Source organism: Poecilia latipinna, unplaced genomic scaffold (assembly GCF_001443285.1).
Source record: "Poecilia latipinna isolate Pla-1442-1.1 unplaced genomic scaffold, P_latipinna-1.0 Scaffold55, whole genome shotgun sequence".
In the NCBI taxonomy this organism is placed as follows: domain Eukaryota; kingdom Metazoa; phylum Chordata; class Actinopteri; order Cyprinodontiformes; family Poeciliidae; genus Poecilia; species Poecilia latipinna.
The window spans coordinates 22,985-44,378 of NW_015112671.1; the positions used below are offsets into that span (position 1 = coordinate 22,985).

The window sequence follows — 21,394 nt, forward strand, 5'->3', positions numbered from 1 at the left end:
AACAACCAAAACGTCAGAGGCTGCAAGAGGAGAAAATGGAGGATTTAGATGAAAAGAAATGCGGTAACACTTTTGACATTAACCAAGAAATCATTACTGATATAAATTTGTTATAAAAGAATTACTGATTGCACTTTAAAAATCAGGTAACTTTATGTTATTAAAGGTAAAGTTTAAACAGTAATGATTTCCTGGTTAATGTCAAGTTGTCATAACAAAGACATTTTGAATAATGTCAACTTTGTATTAAAAGTGTCATAATTTACCGAATGACGCTTTATGACAACAGTCATAAATATTCATGAAGGCTTATTCATGTTCATCACAGATGTTATGTCATGTTTATGACAGTGTCATGACAGTGTTATTTCACCCCTTTCAAATAAAGTGTTACCAATAAATGCTAAAAACCGCTTTAGAAATGTTAATGTTTTCACAAATCTTCTATCACTTGGATCAATTCGGACACAAGTAACTTTAGATAAATATGAACTGAAAATATAAACATAACTTTTTGCTTCATTTTTTGTGAAGCTATAAAAGCACAGATTAATTCTACTTTCATGAAAACACTCAACAGTCCATGGATCATAAGATGTTTATTTTCACCTGAAATGCGCCGCGCGGCCGCTAGGTGGCAGTGACGTATAGACAGAAACATGATTTGAAGGCCGTTTCCTTTTCCAGTCACCTGACTGATGACTGGCGCCTACAGGACGATAATTACTATATTTTCATGTTTTAGTTAATATTATGTATTATTATGATGATACAAAATACTATGTATTATGTATGGTCAAGAAATTTATATATTTTGTTTTGTCTTTTTCTACATGTGTCCACAACAGGAATGTCTGTAGGGTTAAAATAAATCCAAATCCAAGGAAAGTGGCCACAGTCAGATGTTTCTAATGCAGCAAAATAACAATTTATGTGCGACTGAATGTAGATTTAACATAAAACGGACCAGAAAAATATACATCTCCAAAGCAGACACTCAGTAAATCTTCATGTCTTTTTCAGAATCGGAGCGTCATGTTTGATAAAATAAAATTATTTAAATATTTGACTACATTTGAGCAACAGAAAGTAATCATTTAGTTGTCTGCATTCCTCATGGTGGCATTTCCAGCTCTGCAGTCACTAAAAACAACCAACATATTTATTAAATGTGAATGTAACATGCCTTTTAGATGAATTACTGCAGCAATTAATGCATTGTAGCTGCTGATAATTCAATAAAACTGGTTTCAAAAGCAGATCTAATGTTGAAGCATCTTCCTCTTGACAAATACTTAGCAGATTCTCTGTGGGGTTTCATTGAGGAGCGTTAACAGAACTATTAATAAATAAAATATTACGGTCATACAAACAGGCATTGCTACTTCTGGAAGTCTGAGCTTGTCAACAAAGCTAAAGATGAAAAGTTCTAAAGTTAATTGGTTCACGGTTGCAGTGACTTTCAGCTTGATATGGATCAACAGTATTGCTATCTGCGCCTTTTTCCTTTCACTTAACTCTCAATTAATGTAATGGCATTCTCTCAAAGTCCAACTTTTAGATGTTTATTCTTCCTCTATATGCTATCAGTGATTTTCTGCTGGACAACCAGATAACCAGTTGTTCTCACGAGTGATTAGCCGAATCAGAAGAAAGTAGAGTTCTCAAAAGTTGTACTCTGTTAAGACTAGTACTCCTTAAAGAAACGACTCAAGTAAAAGTAAAAAAAGTATCTGATGTAATATTTACAAATGACGTAATCAGACAGACTGAAAACGTAAAGCTACGCTGAAATTCTGGTACTTTAAAATAACAGATTCAGGCAACTCTTTTACAAATCATTAAAAACTATTAAACTAAGGCAAATAGAACCGGGTGAAGTATTTCCGGTGCCAAATGGCACACAGCAGGGTCAGCCGGTAGAAAATATTAGAAAAACAAAGCTTGTGAACAAACAGGAAGTCTCACTTCAACATAAACTGTAGGTGTGCCTGTGTGTCATTTTTTTTCTATTCAAGAGTAGCGATACTTTATAAAAATATTACTAATGTAAAAATAAAACTGCTCCTGTAAGTACATTTCGAAATATCTAAATATGATCAACAACCGGATGTTGCTACTGGCGGAAGCGACGAACAAGACGACAGGAAGTGGTAGGAGGAAGTGTTTTTAATGACCTGCGTGAACAAACTTAATCACGCGAGATTTTTTTCGCGACTCTTATTTATTGGAAACATTAGCAGGAATATTGACAAAGTTTAGCGCACATTTGTAATGGAATTACTGATATAAACCTTTTTAATTATGTTCTAATTGACTAGGATGCACCTGTTAACACGTTTCCCTGCAAACCCTCTATTCATAACTTCACCCGCTGCTGCTACTCAACAGAATGCGTCATGGTTTGATAAAAAAGCTGCAAACATTTAATCACAGTAACCATCATCAGCTCCGGCAGCAGCAGCAGCATCACCCTCCCTCTGTAACTCGTCCCCTGCTTCCCCGGCTCGCACTGCTCCGCACTGCTGCTGGGTGCAGCGAGGAAGAGGAGGGGGTATAAGGTTCGTGGAGGAGTGAGGGGTTGTAAAAGGAGAGGAGGGGGGCTCGCTCGGGCTGCCCTATATGGCTGTGGATGAGTTCTATGCTAATATCGGCTTGAAAGGCTCAGCTTGCGTTTCTGCCGGCAGTCAGCGGTGGCTTCCAGAGTCTGAGGAGGCTCCTTCACAGCCATGGCTGAGGGCGGAGAAGGGGAGGATGAGATCCAGTTCTTGAGAACTGTAAGTAAAATAATAATAAAAGGGAGAGAGAAATAATTAATATTTCATCGTTTCAAGCAGACTGAATCGTTTCCGAGTCCCATCAACACTACAAATCATCCAAAGTGTATTTCTGCGGAAGTTCTTGCATTGCATCGTCAGTGTCGCTGGTGCGTCTGCACAATTGATGAGTGTGGAAGTTGCCGCAGGTTGCACGCTGCGCCCCCGCGGTCACGGCGCACCTGTCGGCAGCGCTCAGGCTGTGGGGACGATCCAATCCGCAGGTGCAAGGGCGAAATAATTAATCTGATCGCGTTAAAATCCACGACCAGGTGGATCGAGTAATACGTCAGGTTTATCTCCGCTGCTTTGACTTTTTATGGACGCATTCACCTCCTCGGGGAGAAGAGTTTCAGACCTAAGTTGTCCTTACACGCAAACCGCCCTCCGCGGTGACTATTTTAGTTGTTTGGCGCAGATTGATTACAGTGTCCCTCTCTGTGCGGTATTGTAAATGATATGACAGCTTGTGTGTTGGTGTGGTGGGAACAGATATAGTGGTGCCCTGACAGAGCACATATTATTCTCGCTTGCTCCAGAAAACGTTATTATTTTGGTGCTGCATGAAGAGCGATATTGTCAGGAGTCAGCAGATAGTCTTGATATTTAGTTGGAAATCATGTGCATTTAGTCCAATTTTCATATCTCAGATCCAAAGTGTGCACTAATTTGCTTTTTGGTTTATTAAAATGATGCAGTACAAATGCTCACACTATCTAGATCTTTAAGTTGAGCTTCATTGAAGCTATTTCTATAAAACTGTATTAATTACAAGCACCTGAAACACCCAAAGTGACAAAAACGATTAATTGAACAACCATACAAATCTAGGAAGTTGTAGCTAATTTTTCCTAAACTGTTCAATCAATTTGAAAATAAAAGTGATTGATTTTTTTCATACCTAAAAATACACGAATTTTTAATCATTTGGAGACTTTGTTTTGCATACAAGTCATAAAAATGCCAAATCTTAAAGCATTTTTGGTCACATTGGGAAATAAAGCTCAACTTAAATAAACGGTTGTTGCTACCAAAATGTTACCATGAAGAAAAATAATTTAATTTTCTTTCTGCAGTAGCTAAGATACGCTAAGATGCTAATTACCTTAGTCACATACTGATTGTTACTGTGAAAGGACCAATATTATGATTGGAAAGTATCTTGGTCATATCAGTTGTTGAGGCATTTCCCCAGAATTTGTGGTTTGTTTTTGCGACGCTGCTTGAATCTTCAGATCAGAAAATAAATTTCACTCTTTGTTCAACTCAGTTTTTCTGTGCTCTTTTGCAGTTGTACCAATTTTCTTGATGTTCCTTGTCATTCAAGCAGTTGATTTACCTTTGCTGAAGTGTACCAGTTACTTGAAAATAGGATTTGAAGGCATTGATAGTTTTTGTTTTGAATGTTTTAGATTTATTTTTAGATATTCAGTGTAGTGGCGTCAAACATTGGACCTGCCTGGTGAACACTGACAGCTTCCCAGATTGAAACAACCAATCATCAAATTGGTGATTAGAAACAGTAACATTCAGATATTTTACTGGATTGTTTTTATGTTGCCATGAAGTGTTAAGATATTCAGATTTAAACCAATAACGTGGTGTGATTTCTAGCTAAGCCAGGCTGCCATTACTTCTTTATATTCTGTTATATGAGCACTGCAACTCATATTTGCTCATATAAACATCTCAAAGAGGTGCTACTGTTACGAAATTTATATAAGTTCAACATATATGCTATGCTATGCAGATCCTTTGTCTGCGCTGATGAAGATTCACTCAGATCTACATGCTAAATGCTAGCAGTGGCTCTCTGTGGCGGGGTAGTTGACCCTTTTTCTTTATTTCTGATTCAGTCAGTTAATAGTTATTCCCACACAGACTTTGAGAAGTGAACCAGATTTCAGAGATGATCTGAAGTTAAATCAGACCAAAAAATTCATGTTTTTGGTTATTTACATAAATAATGAGAGAGATATTTTTTTGTTTTGGTGAATGTTTTTAACTCTTTAAATTCAGAACTGGACATACATTTCTTTAGCATTTCATAGTATGACCTTTTAACTGGATGACTTGGGTTACACCAAGTCATAGTTCTTGGAATAGTTTGTGGCAATTTTGGCCGATTCCTTCTTGAAACTGAATCCTAGATAACATCTTGAGATGTTGCTTCAGTATTTGCACATTAACATTATTTTTTGTGAAGTGCATAAATCCCCTTGGACTCTGTACTTCACAGTTCAGATGGTGCTCTCAGGTTTACAAGCTTCCCCCTTTTTCTTTCAAATCTAACAACCAAAATTAATGTTATATAAGCAAAAACTGTTTGAGGTGTTGCCATTTGTGCCTCCATTGGCTCCATACATTTGGGGTTGCATCCTGAACAACAACACACGCTTCATTTGTGTGACTTACGAATAGGAATGTGCGATATATATGATAGAGAGCTGTAGTCGAACTGCGGTAATGCCTGTTGCATTAAAAGTGTCATTATTTACCAAATGTTTACGACAACAGTCATAAACATTCATGAAGACTGATTCATAACTGGTGTTATGTCATGTTTATGACAGTGTCACGTTAGCTTTGTGTACACCCCTTCAAATAAAGTGTTACCAAAAGTTTTTGACAATTTTTGAGAAAAATCTGCACTAAACTCCCAATTATGTATTAGTGCTAAAGGTGTGGGGATTTGTTGATTTCCATGATAATTCTCAAGAAACTGGAGGGACTGATTGATACAATTTGGCAGTAAACAGATAAAAACTGCATTGATTTGACTGATAACAATATTTAAGCTCACTTAGTTTTTAGTCTAAAATCTAGAGGGCCACATAAAAAGCTGTGGCGGGCCGGATTTGGCCCACGCGCCTCGAGTTTGACACATGTGCTGTAAGCAGCCTGAAGGCCGGGCTGAGCTGTCGGAAGCAGATTGGGACCTTGTTCTTAACAGCTCCTACTATTTGTGATGCCAGTGATATGCTGACCTACGCCTCTCAGATTCTACTGTCACACTGGCATCCTGCTTATCTGATGACAACAGCGATTTGAGAGCGGCGGAGTCAGAGGGGGAGGGCGGTCTTTCCCTGAGCTTCTTAGAGCTGGGAGAAATGGGATTTTACAGGAAGTCCTGAAAGAAGAATGCTCTAGAAACCAACTAGTCACAGTTGTTTTGTTTACAGCTGTGGAGACAATTTCAATCGGTTTTACCAGGTAAAAACAAGGTTGGATTTGTAAATATTTAGTTGTTTTTCTTCTGACAGTAAATTTCTAAAAAACTGATGCCAAGCCAAAGCTGCTAAATTCACCATCTGAGATGTTTATCAGAACTATCTGTATTTTATCATTCTTTTATCTTCGACAAGAATAAAAAACCAAAAACGAGAATAGAGTCTGTGTCTGAACTGGTTCAGATGTTGATCCAGATCCAGACTGAATCCCAAACGTCTAAGTTGGGTCATGCCACAGCTCTTCTTTTGAGTAATACCGCCAACCACAAGAGGAACAAACAAACAGAACTTTCTTCGCCATCTAATCTAAACCCGTTTAGTCACAGGCTTGTTTCTTTTTGGAAGATTTAAAAGTTAAAATGTAACACAGTTTAATTCCTGACGCTTTTGGCATCAAGATAATTAAACTGACTGGAGAAAACAGTTGAGAAAAAATATAAAAATACATTTCAACTAGTGAAATATTTATAATCTTTTTTTGTATTCTGCAAAAGTCACACGCCAGAAAAACCTGACTCATGTTCTCCTACTCAGCCAAGTTGAGTTTATTTTTTTTTTTGTACCAATACATAAGACGACTGAAAGTCCTTTTTGCCTGCAGCAGGGCAGGTGAGTTGCACCTTTTCTCAAACGCAGGTGATTGACGCTCGTATGGCGGCGGCAGCAGCTTCTCTGCTGGGCTTATTTGGAGTTTATGTTGTTCTGGAAGCCTTGTGCATACCAAGCCGGAGACTCTGGGGGTTTAAATTTAGCCTTTTTTAAGACGATGCTTCCCAAGCACATACAGCTCTGCTGGCCTGGCACTAAACCACACCAAGGGGAGCTGCTTTAGCAATGATAGCACAAGACTCGAAACACTTAAACACCATTTTTATGGGGATGAAGTAGCATTTAAATGTAACCACTGAGTAATATACAAAATTTTCTGAAGCTTAGTGTGTCTGGTAATAGACAGGTTTAAAAAGTTGACAGATGTTTGGGGGATTTTAAATTAAAAGTGACAGTTGTAGGCAGGTTTAAGTGCTCTTTAACTTATAAAATGCTCCTTACAATGAAATCCATCATAGAAAATTGATGGATTTCACCCTTTGACTTATCCACTTTAAACCCACTGCATTCCTTTAAAATCTTGAAATGCTGAAAAAAATAAAGAAGTAGAACTGACTTTGACTATTTCAGGATTGGTAGTGGGTTCAAGAGATTATTTATTTTATTCTTCATGATTTATGGGACAAGAAATAAACAAAATAAATAAAAATGAGTTGGATTATAACTTGCTTAAATTATAGTGCAGTGTTTTTAATCATTATCTGCTTCAAAAATCGTTTAATAATCCAGTTATTAATAATGGCATAATTTCCTAGAAATGCTTTGCATTCCAACAATGTGTCAATAGGAGACCAAACCCACAGCATCACAGATCCTCTACCATGTTTATCAATAAACATTTGGAGTTCTTTCTATTTTATGCCACAGCCACTTGGGATGTTTATAGCTAAAAATAACTCATTTAAATTCATCTGATACATACAAATTATTCCAGTTAAGGTTCAAAGGTAAGAAAAATAGTTTTTTTTCCTCATAAACAACCAGTTTATATGTAAATAACTGGCATCTCCACTGCAAAAACAACATTTAACCAAGTATTAGTTCTGCTTACTGTAAATAAGACAAAACTAACTAAAAAGTAACAGTTCAACAAGAAATAGGAGCTTGTTTTTAATCAGTAATTCCTTTATGTTGGTGAAAAAGTACAAGTTCCACTGGCACCGTTACCTAGCAACGCCAGCCAAGCCTGGCCGTCACCTAGCAACCGTGACGGGCTGTAAATATGGATACATTTATGCAAGTAATTATATTCCTGTGGCGTTTTTCTGAGTTATAAAAATTGATAGATATTAAGAGTTGCAAAGAGGGACGTGCCTCTGTCATACAAAAAGCTTCTGATCACTTTTTAAAAGTAAAATATATTATATAACATGTGTGTCAAACTCAAGGCCCGTGGGCCAAATCTGGCACACCATAGCTTTTTAGTTGGTCCTCTAGATTCTAGACTAAACACTAAGTGTGATTAAATATCATGTTATCAATCAAATCAGTGCAGTTTTTATCTGTTTACTGCCAAATTATATCAATCAGTCCCTCCAGTTTCTTGAGAATTATCGTGGAAATTCATGCAAAATCAACAAATTGAGCTTAAAAACTGGGAGTTTATTTCTGATTTTTCTCAAAAATTGTCAAAAACTTTCTTTCTTGTGCTAAACAGCTGCCTCAGCTTTAATTGATGTCAGATTATAGTCCATGATCTAAACAGCAAGGAATAAAAAGTCACATTTACCATAATAAATGAGCGCAAATATTTTCAGATTAGAACCACAAGCACTTTGATTTTTATTGCAAAAAATCACAAAAAGAATCACAAAATTCTCGAGGAACTGGAAAGATGTTCAATACTATTCAGTTTTAAGGATTCATTGATATTTTAACAGTCTGTGAGCAGGTTTTATCAATACACTCTGGCACAGCCGGCCCTTCTGGAATTGGCCCAAAACGAAATGAGTCTGACACCCCTGCTGTATAACAAACTTTAGAAATTATTATTATTATTTTATAGAATATTGACAGATTATTTTATCTGGAAGTCTGGAAAGACACTCTTAGATATAAGAAAGACTCTTGAATGGACAGCAGACATTTTAGAAAGAAAAAAAGGAAACTTCCTGTGTGAGTCACTGCATCATTATTCCAGTACGCTGCATTTCCTCCGTGTCACTCGCTGATGTCCTTGCAAAGTTTGCCTCTCTTGTGGATGTGTCCTAAACCATCAGGTGAAGCTCTCCCAGCTGGACCCAAATGAAATGTGAAGGATTTCCTCTGTATTGATTTAGCAGGCCAGGCTGGCGGAGAACCAGTGTGTGCTCTCAGTCATCTGCAATGAAGGACAGGGAGGCGGCCGCCGGCGCCATCAGTCACAGAAACACATGATTTAACTCCAGCTGGGTTCAACGCAACAACTTTTACTTTAATTTGTAAATGAAATGTCAGGGGTGTAATGGAGGAGATCCCATTAATTGGTCGTTTAAATTATGCAGGACTGGATGGAGTTGCGTTAGCTTAGCATTTCACCCGCTGGAAAAGGGGTGACTTAAGTTTGCCTCATGGGATATTTGGATTTCGGTTACGTAACTCCCTACCTATAAAACATGAAGGAGCGGTGACGACATTTTTCTCTTTTCAGTTTCCATTTAAATACTGCAGGAAGAGCTAATTACTAATAACATGACCTTTTATGACACATTTAGCGCTTCCACTATGATACACTGTTTGAATTATTGTCTGTAAACTCTTTTTGTATTTTCACAGTTATTAAATATAAATGTAGCAGGTAACAAGAAAGTCAGTGGCTGGGCTTCCTTCAGTATTCAATAGAGAGTAAAAGAAATGCTGGTTTCTGTTGGTTGGTTTGCATTATTGATCAGTCTTTTTTATTTTCAAACTTTGAGTTGTTAGTAGTTTTTCATACATTTGCATGATCTCATGAAAATAATTTTACAGGATCCCGAGAGAGCTTACGGCTTTGCTGGAGCTGAATTGATTTTTATTTGTCTTTATTTTTTCTTCCTACTTTTGGATTGGCTTGAAGTGGGGCTGTGTGGAGTAGTGATGAACAGTCAGTATGCTACCTGCATGTTTAAAAACCAGAAGCCATGTAGTACTGCTGACATCCACTCATGAGTTAGCAGATTTGTCTTTCAGTTTAAATATTTTGTTACATGTTGAGTTTTTGGGCAATAGTCTCAATGCGCTGCTTCAAAATGGGCTAATTTGGTTAAGAAAGCTGTTTTAACCTCTACTCAACACATACAGCTACACTAATTTCATCTCTGGCTCCTGGTAATTATGTTTTCATGTAACTCAAATATCCAAAAATGCTAGGCTAATGTTATCAACTTTCCTCTTTGTTTTTATACGACTTATTGATCATTTGGGTCGGATGTGTTTCATTGCGGTTTTGTACAGAGTGAACAAAAATAAAAACAAGTTATTTTCCTGTTTCGGACCTTGCAGAAATATTTACTGATTCCTGTTTCAGCTCTGTGCATCTATACTGGGATGCTAGCTGCTGGCTACAAACACATTGTAAGATTGACGACATAATACATCAGCCATGCACTTGAAAACAGCAGGGATTTTTGCAAAATGGCTGACCAGGTTAGCCTTGACTCCGATAGAAATCATTTAAAAACAATTTGAGGTAGACAAAACCTAAATTCGGATCAGTAAATTACTATTTCAGATGGAATTAAAGTTAGTTTCACTCACATGAGTATTTCCTTTTTATTCTCCAAACCATAAATTAACAGACTGTTTCTTTTTGTGAGTAAGATACTGACTGCTAGTAAATAATACATACAACAACAGACGAAATAGTACAAGGAGGATACTTTGAGTTGTGGTGACGTGTGGGAGAGAGTAACTCAGCTCAGTTTTTCAGATGCTCTGACTTAGCTGCTCCAGAATATGCTGAGGTAGAAATGTAAGGTTTCCCTTCATGAAACATTTCATCCTGCGTCTTTTCTTTATTTACTAAGTTACTACTAAAGCAGGGGTGTCAAACTCATTTTGGGCCAAATCCAGATCATGAATGATCTTAAAGGGCTGGTTGTACCAGGATATATTGATCAAACCTGATCACAAACTGTTAAAATATTAATAAATCCTTAAAATTAAATAATATTATTGAACGTCTATTCAGTTCCTCCAGGATTTTGTGATTTTTGGAATAAAAATCAAAGTGTTTGTGGTTCTAATTTGGAAATATTTTAGTTTATTTATGATGATAAATGTGACTTTTTATTACTTCTCTGTATAGATCACGGACTATAATCTGACATCAATTAAGGCTGATGCAGCTGTTTAGTACAAATAGGAAATTTTTTGACAATTTTTGGGAAATTTGTTGATTTTGTGTGAATTTCTCTAGAAACTGGAGGGACTGATTGATATAATTTGGTAGTAAATAGATAAAAACTGCATTAATTTGATAACATAATATTTAAGATAACTTAGTTAGGTCTGTCACAGTAATCAATAAATCAACTAATTGCGTGATAAATTAAAACTAACTATAATTTCCATTGGCATGATTCATCGTTTATCTCTTTTTCTCTCTTTGTTCCAAAAACTGGAGAATAAAAATGTTCTGTTTGGTGTTTTGATCTCAACCAGCCCTTATTTTGAAGGACAATTTTGTTTACAAAGACTTTAGGATTAATTTTATTTGTTGTTTTGTTTATTTATTTTGGATATTTTAAATGTCTTCCAGTGTTAAATCCAAATATCCCATGAGGCAAACTTAAGTCACCCCTTTTCCAGCGGGGAAATGCTAAGCTAACGCAACTCCATCCAGTCCTGCATAATTTAAACGATCAATTAGAATTGATCGTTAGAATTTAAAGTTTACTGAAGTTTGAGAATGTGCTCTTGCATTAATATTTTTTCATTACCGTTATATTATTTAAAAATGGTCTCAAAACAACAATATTATAGTTTATCACAATAACTACTGGAACAGTTTATTGACCATCAAAATTTGTAATTGTGACAGAGTCACACTTAGTGTTTAGTCTAGAATCTAGAGGGCCACATAAAAAGCTGAGGCGGGCCGGATCTGGCCCACGGGCCTCGAGTTTGACACCTGCGTACTAAGTGATGCATTTTCTGAGGAGGTAATTGTGCAGCACATAAAGTGTGAAACACGAACAGCGCTAACGGCTAGTTGCTTGGCTTTACGTTGGTCGATGTCTTAACTTCTCCTGATCGTGGCTCTTTTTCGCTTCTCAGACATAAACAACTCGTCGAGCCGCTTCACGCAGCGTTTCTGCTGCCCTGTGGTGATGAACGATGAAACAGAAACTCACTCAATTGTTTCTTTCTGGTTAGCTGGATGAGTTGCTCCTGCATGCGTGGAGGCTTTCATTATTTAAAGGCAATATGCATGCAAAGTAAGACCAGAAAATCCAATTTGCTAGGCGGACGCCACACAGGAGGCAGCCTGGCAGCGGAATATAATTTATGTTTTCTAACATGTAGCCTAATGTGTAATGCATTATTCATCTTGACCTATGCATTTATGCACTTGTACTTATACATACACCTACACAAATAATTTATGCTTATATGTTTGTGCATAAAGGATGATCCTGGCTGCATATTAGATGCATCCATCCAAGGTATGATAGATAAGCAGAGCAGAGAAAAATGGCTCTGTTGGCAAACTGCATGAAAATGTGATGTATGTATGCATTGATGTAAAAAAAAACTAAGTACCTATGATGAGAAATTTGTTTACAGTTGCTAATTTTCAACATATAATTGAACTCTAAAATTATAATGGGAAAATATTGGCTTTCAATCTACTGAGCAGGGATTTTGCAGCTGAAGCAAAAATATTGTGGGTGAAACATGTTGGAGGAACATTTGAAAAGGCAGATTAAATAATGCTATCTGTTATCTAAAGATGTTTTAATTGTTTCTCAATCCTGGAGCAGAAAGTGTTTAGAAAAAAAAAGATAAAGTGAGTTTTTTTTTACTTTTTTAAAAGTCAAAAACTCACTTTATCTTTTTTGTTTGTGTTGCCAATGATATAATGCATATATAGAAAGTCTTATCTGTAAAGAACTCTTGTGCTCTGCTGATTCTTACTTATTCGGTGTCCTAGAGAGACTCCACAAAGCCCATTTTTGTGGGAAAAATTGTTTTGAAATCATTTATCTGCTTTGTAAACTCTGTAAAGACTTGTGGGGATTTATTTCTGTTTTTTTGTTTTGTTTTGTTTTTTTTACTGTGATAACTTGTTGGATTTTCTCAAAGATGATGAAGTTTGCTTTTCACTGCGATCGGGTTTGGGTTTTTGTCGATTGATGTAGACAATTTTGGTCAGAGCGGCTCGATACTTTGTCAATAGGTGCTCTAAACCTTGCAGTAAAAAAAAAACATCAGATTTTGTTTCCTATTTGAAATAATTTTCAGATAATTGCATTTTCTGTTGTAGTTTTATTTTTACTAACTTGATAGAGTTCCTTATAACACTTTCACTGCAGTGAACTCAGTTTTTGAGCTCTGATTTTCTTCACTTTCCTCCATTTATTGATGTTTTAAAGCAGCAGACTGAAGCACGCCACACGATGGCGGCTCTGCCGATTGGAACCAACATTATTCTGTTAGGAATGACAAGTTAACGTTTTCTCTGAGCATTTTACTGAGAGAATACTTTATTAGCCACTGCAGGGAACTGTCAGGGAATACAGATGTATTGTAAGAAACAGGTGATAGGACAAGAGAAAAGGACATATCTTTAACCATTTCTCATTTTCTGCAAATAAAAACTAAATATTTTGCTTGTAATTTCAGAGACATGTTGTCAGTAGTTCATAGAATAAAAGAACAATGTTCATTTCACTCAGATATAAACCTATAAAAAGTAAAATCAGAGAAACTGAACTTTTTAAGTGGTCTCTTATTTTTTTTTCCAGAGCTGTATGTTTAGTCTTTTGTGACAATTTGACTTTTTAAATGCTACAAATGTCTTTGTATTCCTTTAACTTGTAGTCAGAAATGTTCAGTACAGGGTGACCTGCAAAAAACCTGCAAGAAGACAGTCTGAATGATTTATTTCCAGGGTCTGCAACCTGCAGCTGCAGAGCTGCAAGAGACTTTTTGAATAAAATAACAAGGAACCATTTAATATTTTTTAGATAAAAATACAAAACAAATCCAGGTTGTAGCAGTTTTTTAGTATTTTCTGGCTTAATTGGATTAAATTCACAAAACAGAATGAGAGTAAAAGTGCATGAAAGTATTTTAAAATATATTTTATTATATATAATATTTTTTCTTGTTGAACAACAATAAATTACAACAAATTTCCTACTGCAGGAATATATAAGCTGTTTGTTTTTTTAAAAAAAATCTTAACTTTTAGTTAGCTGAACTGAAAGCAAAAGTGGCTTTTGGGATTTTAAAACTTGCAGACACAGATTACAGGATATTCAAGTTTTAGAGTGGCCTAGTCAAATCGCTAACCCAATTGACACTCTGAAAGCTAATGTTCACAGATTCTCTCCGTTTAGTCTGACTGAGTTTGAACTCAAAACGTCAATTTAACAATAATGTAGCATTAATGTGTTATTTTTAAAGCTTAATTTGTTTAAATATTATTTTTTTACAACCTAAGTTGGTTTTTGTTTGGGTTTTTTCATGCGTTTTTTGGTCCATTGTGAAAATGCATTTTGCTAAAATGAAACAAACACTGTAAAATCACAAAGCTGAGGTTGTGCTGAAAATAACATCACCAAAAAGGCAAAGTAAGTAGTTTTTAAGGTGAAAATATAAGAATAAATTAAAAATTAAACCCCCGACCATACAGGGTTAACAATAATATAACATTAATGTGTTATGTTTTAAGTTTAATTAGTGTAAATACTCATTTTTTCCAACCTAAGTTGATTTCTCTCCTCAAGCAGAGAAAGTCCTTCCTGTAACTAAATTTGCGGCTCTGATGTAGAGTATCCTGCTCTTGTTTTCACACATCTACACAGTATCTGCTTCTCTCTAAATGTTGTTAGCAAAGCTTCACTAAAAACACCCAGCTCAGTCCGTATACTTAGCACCCCGCCTGACATTTATGAGAAACATGACTCCCGTCAACCCAGACCAGTTTAAACAGATTACACTCGAAGATGGTGTGAACAAGGAGACAAATTTTCTGGAATTCCTCTAATTAATTTGGATTTCAAGTCGTCTTCTGTCCTTTTTTCCCCCCTTCATAAAAACTCAACAAGCGTTGCTCGAGAAGCAAGTGCGTCAAAATAGCAGCAACAGATTCAACTTTTCTCAAGTTCACATTGGTGGCAGCGGCGGGTGAATTGTAGGAGTTTATTTGGCACGCAGGAGCATCGGGAGAGATCTCGGGTTTCGTTTGGTGGATGCATCAGGTCTCACACACACACACACACACACACCTGCTGCTGTCACACACACGCCGGTTATCTAGCACAAAGACTGAACGGGAAGAACAAACGGGATGAGAAATACTCATGGTTTCTTCTGGAGGGTCAACCCTCCCAAAAGCGCCAAGAGAAACCAAACGGTTGCGAAAGAAAGCAGCATATTTTCCTGTTCTCGCCGTGTTATAACACTGATATTGGTGCAGACATGTTGGAGACGGGAGGGAGAGGCCAGGGTCAAGTTCCCCCCTCTGCACACATCCACCCAGCCCTCACTTACCTCCTCCTACCAGATCCCTATACATAGTAATGAAGCTGCTTCTTATCTGTCTAGCTGTCTAGCAGATGGTCACTGTGCTGTCGCAAAGATCGCTGTGCCTCAGCGTCTACAGATTCTCTGGCTTGGGACCAAGTCAGGAGTGCAGAGGCAGAAACTGTCTCAAAATGTCAGCCACACATGCCCGCTTCATTAGAACCCGAACCTTTTTTTATTGGTGATAAGACCCGTGAAAAATCTGTCAAATATGATTCTATTTATTGGCCACTACGTCGGCCATTTCTGCTCCCTCGTCCTCCTTCGGTCTAGACAGCGTTCGGTCTAAACTCATAAACACAATTTAAAAAGTTTCTAGTTTTTTTTTTTGTCTTGTAGATGTTGCAAGATGCAACTTAGTTGAGTCTGAAGTTAGCATCCAAAGCCGGGAGTTTAAGTTGAAGTAAAGCGTTTGGAGTCAGACTGAACACTTCTGCTTGAAGTTTATATTATAAATGTTCACAAAACTTTGTCGATATTCTGCTGATGTTGTAAAAACATAATTTCACAATTACTGTGTTTCCGTTAAATAAGAAATGCAATTGAAGTCACATGTGAATAAGCTGGTTATCAAGAAATTAGTACTGAGATATGTATAAAAATACTAGCAGTCATGCTAATGCTCATGCTAGCGTAAAATCCTTTGATCAAAAACATGAGTTTTTCAAAATTATCATGTTTTCATTAAGCAAATTTATTTAGTAATTCAAATTTGTGCAATTTTATGGCCAATGGAAACACAGGTAGAGAAAATGAACATTTTAAAGTGTTTTCAGTGTTTCTTTATCCTGTAGATCAGGATGTCAAACTCATTGTCATTTTGGACCAAATCAAGATCATGAATGCTCTTAAAGGGGCGGTTGTGCCAGAATGTACTGATAAAACCTGATCACAAACTGTTAAAATATCAGTGAATCCTTGAAATTAAATATTATTGAACATCTTCTCAGCTCCTCTGTTTGTGGTTCTAATTTGAAAATATTTGCGCTTATTTATGACAGTAAATGTGACTCTTTATTACTTGCTGTATAGATTATGGACTATAATCTGACATCAATTAAAGCTGAGGCAGCTGTTTAGTACAAGTCAGAAAGATTTTGACAATTGAGAAAAATCTGCAATAATCTCCAACTTTTAGCTCAATTTGTTGATTTTGTGTGAATTTCCACAATAATTCCCAAGAAACTGGAGGGACTGATTGATATAATTTGGCAGTAAACAGATAAAAACTGCATTGATTTGATTTAATCACATTTAGTGTTTAGTCTAGAATCTTCAGGGCCACATAAAAAGCTGCAGTGGGCCGGATTTGGCCCACGGGCCTTGAGTTTGACATCTGTGTTTTGGAGTTTATTTCTGATTTTTCTCAAAAATTGTCAAAAACTTTTTTACTTGTACTAAACAGCTGCCTCAGCTTTAATTGATGTCAGATTATAGCCCATGATCTAAACAACAAGGAATAAAAAGTCACATTTACCACCATAAATAAACACAAATATTTCCATATTAGTACCACAAACACTTTGATTTTTAATGACAGAAATCACATAAAGAATCAAAAAATCCTCGAGGGACTAAAAGATGTTCAGCAATAATATTTAATTTTAAGGATTCATTGATATTTTAACAGTTTGTGATCAGGTTTTATCAATACATTTTGGCACAACCGGCCCTTTAAGAGCGTTCATGATCTGGATTTGGCCCAAAACGAAAATGAGTTTGACACCCTGATCTAGAACTTCAAAGTTTTATCACTTCAAGTTTTGCATGTTGCTAAATTTTAAATTTCCTTAATTCTTTGTAAAATAGTTTCAGATTTGATTAAGAGAGTCTGTGAACCTTAATCACTGATCCTCAATTGGTTTTACATCTAGACTTTGATTAGGCCATTATATTGCACAAATATGCTTTGAGCTAAAACTGTTGCGCTGAACTCCAGTGAAAAGGTTTAAATTTTGTAGATACTTTAAAATCATGTTCTTATATCAGGGACTGATTTGTTTTGGGCCCAAACTACAGTTCAGGACTGACACAGATTTGTTTATCAAAGCTTTTTGTTTTTAATCAGGGTAAAACTCACATAATTTCCCTAAGTACAACACAAAGTACTCGTCTATCCAGAGATTTTCTCTAAACGTTGCTGCACCCAAATCAACTTTTATTTTATTTCTTGAACTTGGCTAACCATAGCAGCCATTTTGAGAGAAATCCTGTAATTATAACTGTGTAAAAATTCATCTTTTAACACAGCAAATGTACAAAATTATTTTTACACTTTATAAGTAACATCCCTTTCCTACAAAAACAAACAAAAATAAAATCAGTCTACTTTATTTGCTTCATTTTATTTATTTTTTTTCAGTGTTTTTAACTCAACAGAAAGTTTGTACACCCCTGATCTAAGTCTTACGTCTGATCTGCATAGGATGTTTCAATCGTTATTTATGTTCAAATTTAGTAAATTTGAATTGAAAATTTTGAAAAACAAACAGCGAATATTACAAAACAAGTGAGAAAGAAAACTGCACTAGTTGGAAGGTTTTCAGATGAATTATGTGACATTTTATTCTGAAATCTTGAAACTATTTATAAGCCAAACGGCCCGTCTCATGTCTTTATATGTAAAAACCTGGAGCTGGTTCACATGCAGGCATGAAGACAATTTGTTGAGTAATGGTGCCAGAGCCTGCTGGGTCATAAGGCCTCCAGAATGCCAAACAGCCAAATAGAAAGAGATTTATTTACTCGATTTTAATGAAGTGTGAAGCCTTTGGTCACTCAGCTGACTGGGTTAAGTTTCTGCATCCTGAAACAACAAACCGGTTCTGCACACTTGTTCACTTCCCTCTTGTTTAAATTTTCTAAATCAAACCAAAAATATTTAAATTTTGCATTCACTTCTAATTCAGCCGCTATTTTAAACATTTTCAGGAGCATTTATCGCCGTTTCTGCCATGGCAACCCTTAACTGAGATTAATGTGGGATGTAAGTTGGCTTTAGACACACACACTCACACACACACACACGAACAAAATCAATAAGGATGTGTGCTGGTTGCTTAGTAGAGCCTGACCCGCTGCAGCCGACAGAAACAGATGTTCAATTGTTGGCTGGACTGATTGAGTCGAGGTTTTCTTCTTCCCCTCGGGGTCTTAGAAATAATTTTCTGTTATTGATTAATTTACGTCTTTTCCACTGGTGCATTTGTTGCTATGAATGTAATTACAGATTTGTGGTTGTCATCCCACAAATAATGCAAATTAAAGGAGTTTTCTGTCCAATAATTATCTCTATTTTTCTTCTCACCACAAATAAGTAAATATGACGGAGGAGTAGGGCTGCTGTAGGCAGAAAAAAGGAGAAAATCACTTAAAAGGTCCAAAATTTTTGACTTTTGAAAGTAAAAAAATCCAAGTTTTTTCTAGAAAATGTAAATTTCCAAGTTGTTTCCAGCAAATTTTTGAATTTTGAAGTTTTTTTCTGAAACCATTCCCGCGACTCAGTAAATGTGACGGCATGCCAGGGTCATCGTAGATTGAAAACAGGAGGAGAAAATCACTTAAAAAGTCCAAAATTTTTGACTTTTGAAAGTCAGGAATTTCCAATTTTTTCTGGAAAATTTCCGAGATTAATCTAAAGATTTCCAAGTCTTTTCTAGAAATTTTCTGAGATAAATCTCAAAATTTACAGGATTTCTAGCACATTTTTGACTTTTGAAAGTCAGAAATTTCCAAGTTTTTCTAGAATTTGTTTGAGATTAATATGAAAATTTCCAAGTCGTTTCAAGCAAATTTTCAAGTTTTGAAGGATTTTTTTTTTAAACCTTCACTGCCATTGTAGACAGAAAGAAAGAAGGAAATCGTTTAAAAATTTAAAAATGTTTGACTTTTGAAAGTCAGAAATGTCCAAGTTGTTTCTGGCAAATTTTCAAGTTTTGAAACTCAGAAATGTTTAAATCTAGAAACTTTCTACAAAGTTTCTGAGATTAATCTCAAAATCTTTGAGTGTTTTGCTGGAAACGTACTCCACCTTTTTTTATTTTTTCTACCTACAATGACCCTCAGCTGCCATCGTCGGGCATTAAATGCAAGATGAATTAGTTGTCATACTTTTCTACCTTCTCGGTCAGGGAGGCATGTTGTTTCTCTCCGTTCGGTCGCTACCGGAACATTATTGGCAGTAACACTCCTGTCTCTCCCTGCAGGACGATGAGGTGGTGCTCCAGAGCGTGGCCACCATCCAGAAGGAGCATCGCAAGTTCTGCCTGGCCGCGGAGGGACTCGGGAACCGCCTGTGTTACTTGGAACCCACCTCTGAAGCCAAGGTGGGAACGGCGCACAGCTTTGTGTCAACGTAGATGATTTCATAGAGAAATGTCATCAATAGAAGCAGGAGAAAATGTGTGAGAGTCCTGTTTTATTGCAGCAGTAGAATTTCACTTTGAAAAGTTTAATACAGAATCTGAGAACGTCAGTTTTCTCCTATGCAGTTTCAAAAAAGTTCATATTTAAATGTAGCTCAGGAGACAATATGGAGCTACATTGGGGCCATAAAGTTTGTTCTAAAGCAAGAAAAAAGTAATTATAGATTTCCGGTTATCATGCCATCATGCAAATCAAAGGGGTTTTTTTTTTCCAATAATTGACTCTTTTTTCTTTTGAAACCTTCACCACAACTCAGTAAACATGACTGCATACTGGGGTATCACAGAAAGAGGGAAAAATGAGAAAATCGCTTAAAAAGTTGAAAATTTTTGACTTTTGAAACTCAGAAATTTCCAAATTTTTTCTAGAAAATTCGTGAGATTAATTTGAAAATATCCAAGTTGTTTCTAGCAGATTTTTAAGTTTTGAAAGTCAGAAATTAAGTCAAGTGTCAATCTCAAAATTCAATCTCAAAAGTCAATCTCAAAATTTCTGAATGTTTTGGCAGGAATTTACTCCTACTTTTTATTTTTTCTATCTACAACAATATGTCGTCATATGTTAAATGCAAATGAAGCAGTTATACTTTTCTAAATTCTTGGTTTCTATCTGAACTTTATTAACATTCCTCTCTCCCCAATAATTGCTGCTTTTTTCTCAAATCTTCACCACAACTAAAATAAATATTACAGCAAAGACAACAAAGTACAAAATTAAAAATCACTTTGAAACCCCCAAAAAGGTTAAACATCTTTTCAGTTTCAAACTTTTTTTTTCTTCTTTTAATCAAACTTTATGGCACCAATTTAGCTCCATAACAATCCCTCTCCGGAGACGTTTGTGTTGCATTTCTACGACGGCATGTTTCCTGTCCAGCAGGAATCTGCGCACACCATCTTTACATGTCGGGTGATAATCTCATGATCATAAATCTCTCTGCCGCCAACACGCTCTTTATGAGCTGTGTGCACTCCGACACGTTCGGCAGGATTTAGAGGCGCCACAAAACAAAAGGAGCTCTAAGTGGGTTTTGAATTCATTTTGTAAATTTATTTAGAAGCCTGAAAACATGTTGAGGAAAGCTGAAGCTTCTTTTTTTCTTTTTTTTTGTGATAAATGTGCATGTTTTGGACACAAGAATGCTTAGAAATTGCTAGAGAAATGTTACTAGTATATTTCTTTATGTTATTTTGAAAGACACAAATTCCCAAAATACAAAATCTGGCCAGTTTTAATGCTGTTTGCTGCAACACAAGTAAGCAAAGATAAAATTAATTGAACTAACTATGCTGAAGCTAATGGATTTAAGTTGGATCTAAAGTCTAACTTTTACATCCCAAAAGGTTAAAAATGACTTTCTGCAGAAATTTAGTTTTCTTTTAATTATTGTGTTTTATTTTGAAAGTAAATTGCTATGTGTGTCACTTCCTGGCTGTCCTGCTTGTTCAGTTTAATTGTTTACACTTGTGTTACTTTTTAGCTTCTCTCCTATCAGTTTGTCAGATCTGATCTGTTTTTGCTCCCAGCTTCTAGTGAGTAATTTATGTTTTCTGGATTTTTCTTCATTTATTTTCATATATATATATATATATATATATATAT

General features: G+C 36.0%; 1 protein-coding gene across 10 annotated transcripts in view; it reads left to right on the forward strand.

Annotated features, from left to right (window-relative positions):
• Nucleotides 1–2,568: 2,568 nt before the first annotated feature.
• ryr3 (ryanodine receptor 3) overlaps nucleotides 2,569–21,394 on the forward strand; it is a 138,410-nt gene continuing 119,584 nt past the window's right edge. For 4 of the 10 annotated variants that reach the window (XM_015053910.1, XM_015053943.1, XM_015053958.1 and 1 more), the window contains exons 1-2: nucleotides 2,570–2,777; nucleotides 19,573–19,692. In XM_015053910.1, the coding sequence (XP_014909396.1) occupies nucleotides 2,730–2,777; nucleotides 19,573–19,692 (168 nt within the window). In that variant the 5' untranslated portion in view covers nucleotides 2,570–2,729. Of the gene's footprint in view, nucleotides 2,778–19,572; nucleotides 19,693–21,394 lie in introns of all 10 variants that reach the window. The other 6 variants (XM_015053891.1, XM_015053916.1, XM_015053934.1 and 3 more) reach the window with 2 other exon arrangements.